We start from the raw sequence: 4,707 nt of genomic DNA, 5'->3' as shown, positions 1-4,707 counted from the left end.
TATAAAAGTCGTTAACCATTATATTAAAGTTGTAAAAATTTTCAACTTTAGTATAACGTTAACAATTATGTTTTTTTGAAAATTTTTACAACTCCAATATAACGGTTAACAACTTTGATATAGCAGTTAACAAGTTTTTCGAAAAATTCAAAAAGTGGCATTTTTATAACTTGAGTAATGCCTTTAACAAACTCAAAAACCTGTTGTTAACCGCTATACTGAAGTTGTTAATAGGGTTACAAAAGTTGTTAACCGCTATATTGAAGTTGTAAAAATTTTTAAAAAAATTATTTCCGGTCGCCGGAGTTTGTTGAATTTCCCAGAAAACTTATTGTTAATTGCTATACTGAAGTTGATAATAGCATTATAAAAGTTGTTAACCGTTATATTGAAGTTGTAAAAATTTTCAACTTCAGTATAACGTTAACAATTACGTTTTTTTGAAAATTTTACAACTCCAATATAATGGTTAACAACTTTGATATAGCAGTTAACAACAAGTTTTTCGAAAAATTCAAAAAGTGGCATTTTTATAACTTCAGTAATGCCTTTAACAAACTCAAAAACCTGTTGTTAACCGATATACTGAAGTTGTTAATAGGGTTACAAAAGTTGTTAACCGCTATATTGAAGTTGTAAAAATTTTCAAAAAAATTATTTCCGGTCGCCGGAGTTTGTTGAATTTACCAGAAAACTTGTTAATTGCTATATTGAAATTGTTAATAGTATTATAAAAGTTGTTAACACTTATATTGAAGTTGTAAAAATTTTCAACTTCAGTATAACGTTAACAATTACGTTTTTTTGAAAATTTTTACAACTCCAATATAACGGTTAACAACTTTGATATAGCAGTTAACAACAAGTTTTTCAAAAAATTCAAAATGTGGCATTTTTATAACTTGAGTAATGCCTTTAACAAACTCAAAAACCTGTTGTTAACCGCTATACTGAAGTTGTTAATAGGGTTACAAAAGTTGTTAACCGCTATATTGAAGTTGTAAAAATTTTCAAAAAAATTGTTTTCGGTCGTCGGAGTTTATTGAATTTCCCAGAAAAACTGTTGTTAATTGCTATACTGAAGTTGTTAATAGCATTACAAAGTTGTTAACCGTTATATTGAAGTTGTAAAAATTTTCAAAAAAATTGTTTCTGGTCGCCGGAGTTTGTTGAATTTTTCAGAAAACCTGTTGTTAATTGCTATATTGAAGTTGTTAATGGCGTTACAAAAGTTGTTAACGATTATATTGATGTTGTAAAAATTTTCAAAAAAATTGTTTCCGGTCGCCGGAGTTTGTTGAATTTCCCAGAAAAACTGTTGTTAATTGCTATACTGAAATTGTTAATAGCATTACAAAAGTTGTTAACCGTTATATTGAAGTTGTAAAAATTTTCAAAAAAAAAATCTGACTGATGGAGCTCCGGTGACCAATTGTCGGCTGGTCGCCAGAGCTCCGGTGACCGCCGCCACCGGAGGTCCGGTGACCGGCCGGCCAGTAGGGGCTGTGATATTTTAAAAATAATATTTAAAATGAGTGGCAATTTGGTCTTTTCCTTTCACATAATAATCCCAATTTGGTCTCATGGTACCAAAATGGGATTTCTTGAATTCAGCAGACGTTTTTGGGCTTCTGAAGTTAAATGTGCATTTTTCTGTCTTTTTCCCATAATATTATGCTACCATTGTTTTACTACCAATATGACACAACAAAGATACATATACAAGTTAACTACTTAGTTTTGACTATTGATCATCGACAACTTTTATATAGATATTAACTATATTTCAATATGCATTAAAAACTTTTGATTGAGGTTGAATTTAAAAAAAAAAGACATAATAGTAATAATAATAGTTATTATTAGGAGAAATGACATAACAATAATAAGAAAGACATAATAACTCACAAATATAATTCCATTTTATTGCATGGGGTCTGAAGAATGAGTTACAATTGTTGTAACTCATAAAAAGTGATGCATGTTAAAGATTTTATACTCTCATATACCCAAGAAAAGATTTTAAATTTGAGAATATTATCTAGAGCTCTCAAGTAAGAAAATAATATAGACAGGTTTTCAAAAAACAAAATTCAAATTTGCAAGGTAAACTTCGATATTTAAAAGTCGAGTTGCGTCATTCGCAGGAAAAACTTGTGAGGAAAAAACAAATTGAACTTTCTAGGACCTCTCTGTTTAATTTTCTTGGCAAGGATCTATAGGTAATTTTATGTTGTTTAATGATATTATAACAATTATGTTTTATATTAAACATATTTTATATATAACGATATGCTCAAAGGTTAAGAAAAAAGCTTATGGAGGAACCCATAAAGAGGCCGCACATATATATTAATTGAGTTTATCACATCCCATTCTCTCATAAATTTGAGAAAATTATCCATAAATCTCCGAGATAAGAAAATTAAATGCAATAAATTCCAAAGTTTCTTATTTTGCAAGTCAAATTTAACAATTTATATTTACAATTGAAACTTCTATATATATAAACCGTGTCACGTCATTTAGAAATAAATTGTGGAAAAATTAAATTTATTAGAATTTCTCTGTATTTAATTTTTTTTTTGAATGATCTGCATTTTATTTTATTTTCCTAGAAGTTATAGGTAATTTTCTCTTTAAATTTTATGATGTTTAATAATAGTATATCAATTTTACTGTTTATATCAAAAATACTTACGATATGCTTAAATTTTAAGAAAATAGATGGCTTAACTTTTAAGCACATCACATCACATATTCTCCTATAAATCAGGGAAAGTCAAGCAAATTAAAACACACTAAAGCTCAAGAGGACGGTCATGGCATCCTTTTCAACATACAATAGTTCCTTCAACACCGATTTCTGTTTGCAATTGGCATACAGAGTTCTTCAGAAACAAACAGAAAAGGGTTCTAATTTCGTGGCTTCTCCATTATCTCTTCATATCATATTGAGCCTTGTGGCTGCTGGATCTAAAGGAAAAACCTTGGAGCAGCTTCTCTCGTTTCTGGGATCAGAGAGTAAAGATGAACTGAACTCATTATCTTCACAATTTCTTTCTCGTTTAAGGCATGCTGAGGGCACCAAAAGTGGAGGTCCAAATCTGTCTTTTGTTAATGGCGCTTGGGTGGAAAAAACTTTTGGTTTGAAGACTAGTTTTGAAGAGATAGTCAAAAATGTTTACAAAAGCCAAATTGAAGCGGTTGACTTCAAAAACAAGGTACTCTTTGATTGATCTTTATGCTCTTCACCTGCACTTAACTCTCTCTTTTGTTTTCTTCTTAAATTGCAACTTTTTACATATGTTTCCTCGTCATGACCTGTGTATAGAATAAATTGCAAAGCTTTAATCTGCCTGATTTTATGGATTTTGTTCACTAGGCTGAGGAAGTTGCCCAAGAAGTAAACTCGTGGGTCGAAAATGCAACTAATGGGCTCATAAGGCATATTGTTCCATCAGGTTCCTTGATTCCGAGAACAAGATTAGTTCTTGCCAATGCTCTATATTTCAAAGGAGCATGGGATAAAAGGTTTGATTCGTCCATGACTGAAACTAGAAGTTTCAATCTTCTTAATGGAGAGAATGTAAAAGTTCCATTCATGACCTCGAAGAGATGTGGATCGTATTATTATAGATCTTTTCAGAATCATTTCAATTCATTTGAGAATTATAAAGTACTCTCCATCCCTTACCAATGTGGTAGCAACCCTTTCAAGTTTGCCATGTATTTCTTTCTTCCACATGGGAAGCACGGCTTACCAAATCTAATTCATACCTTAAACTCAAATCCCAGATTTCTAAATCAAAATTTTGAACTACAGAGAGAGGAAATTTCTGAACTTTGGATCCCAAAATTTAAGTTTTCCTACAATGTGGAAGCCGAAAAGGCCATGAAAGAATTGGGACTGACTTTGCCTTTCATGCCTGGGGAGCTAACAGAAGTGTCTGATTCTTTCTCCAGTCACAAGCTTCATGTTTCAAAAATTCTGCACAAAGCATTTGTTGAAGTTGATGAAGAAGGAACAGAAGCTGCAGCCTGCACAATAGTAAGCGCTATCCAATGTTGTGCGAGCGTAGCCATGCCCAAGATAAGCTTTGTGGCTGACCATCCCTTCATCTTCATGATAAGGGAAGAGACTTCCAAGGCAGTGTTTTTCATTGGAGCAGTACTTAACCCTCTATTGGATTCTTAAGCATGTTTTAAATTAGTGGTGATGTATTAGAATCTTGAATCGTGCTAGGGATTTGAATAAGGATATATATTTATCCATTAGAATTAGAATTTATTGAGTTATTTATCTTTTCGTATTTTGTAATTGTCTTTATTATCTTTCATCTTTCAATATTATAATTAGAATTTGATTTGTTTAAGATTTTTATTCTTATTTTAATATTCCTAGAACCCTATAACTAGAGTTTGAGTTATGTACTTAACATCTGAATGAATAGAATAAGAATTGAAATTTTCTTCCTCCTTGCTGCTTCAACTTTAAGAATAACTATTAATATGTCAAAGTAATTTCTCCAAACAGTCCTCTTTTTGTTAATTATATTCCATCCGATCCTAAATATAAGACTTTTTTTAATCCCTCCCTATATATTAGTCCAGATTAGTTCACGTGGTTCGATGGCTTAACTTGGAATCCCTCGTAGCCTTGCAACTTTGTTTAGTAAACAGATTGCAAACTAAGGGCGGTTTATC

General features: G+C 31.2%; 1 protein-coding gene across 1 annotated transcript; it reads left to right on the top strand.

Moving 5' to 3' along the window:
• Positions 1–2,822: 2,822 nt before the first annotated feature.
• On the top strand, positions 2,823–4,198 carry LOC114757471 (serpin-ZX-like). Its single transcript, XM_028946536.1, has 2 exons — positions 2,823–3,224; positions 3,386–4,198. The coding sequence occupies exons 1-2, from the start codon at positions 2,823–2,825 to the stop codon at positions 4,196–4,198; spliced, it is 1,215 nt and encodes a 404-aa protein (XP_028802369.1).
• The last annotated feature ends 509 nt before the right edge of the window (positions 4,199–4,707 follow it).

This window comes from Neltuma alba, unplaced genomic scaffold, assembly GCF_004799145.2.
Source record: "Neltuma alba isolate B1F8T4 unplaced genomic scaffold, ASM479914v2 tig00001488_pilon, whole genome shotgun sequence".
Lineage (NCBI taxonomy): Eukaryota > Viridiplantae > Streptophyta > Magnoliopsida > Fabales > Fabaceae > Neltuma > Neltuma alba.
The sequence above is the reverse complement of the archived record's forward strand: the minus strand, read 5'-3'. Positions and strand labels throughout refer to the sequence as shown.

What these genes read in the sequence shown, in the direction of transcription:
- LOC114757471 (XM_028946536.1), top strand. Translation starts at nt 2,823, where the DNA reads ATGGCATCCTTTTCAACATACAATAGTTCCTTCAACACCGATTTCTGT. An exon ending in CGGTTGACTTCAAAAACAAG is followed by an intron (nt 3,225 to 3,385) that starts GTACTCTTTGAT and finishes TTTGTTCACTAG; the next exon opens with GCTGAGGAAGTTGCCCAAGA.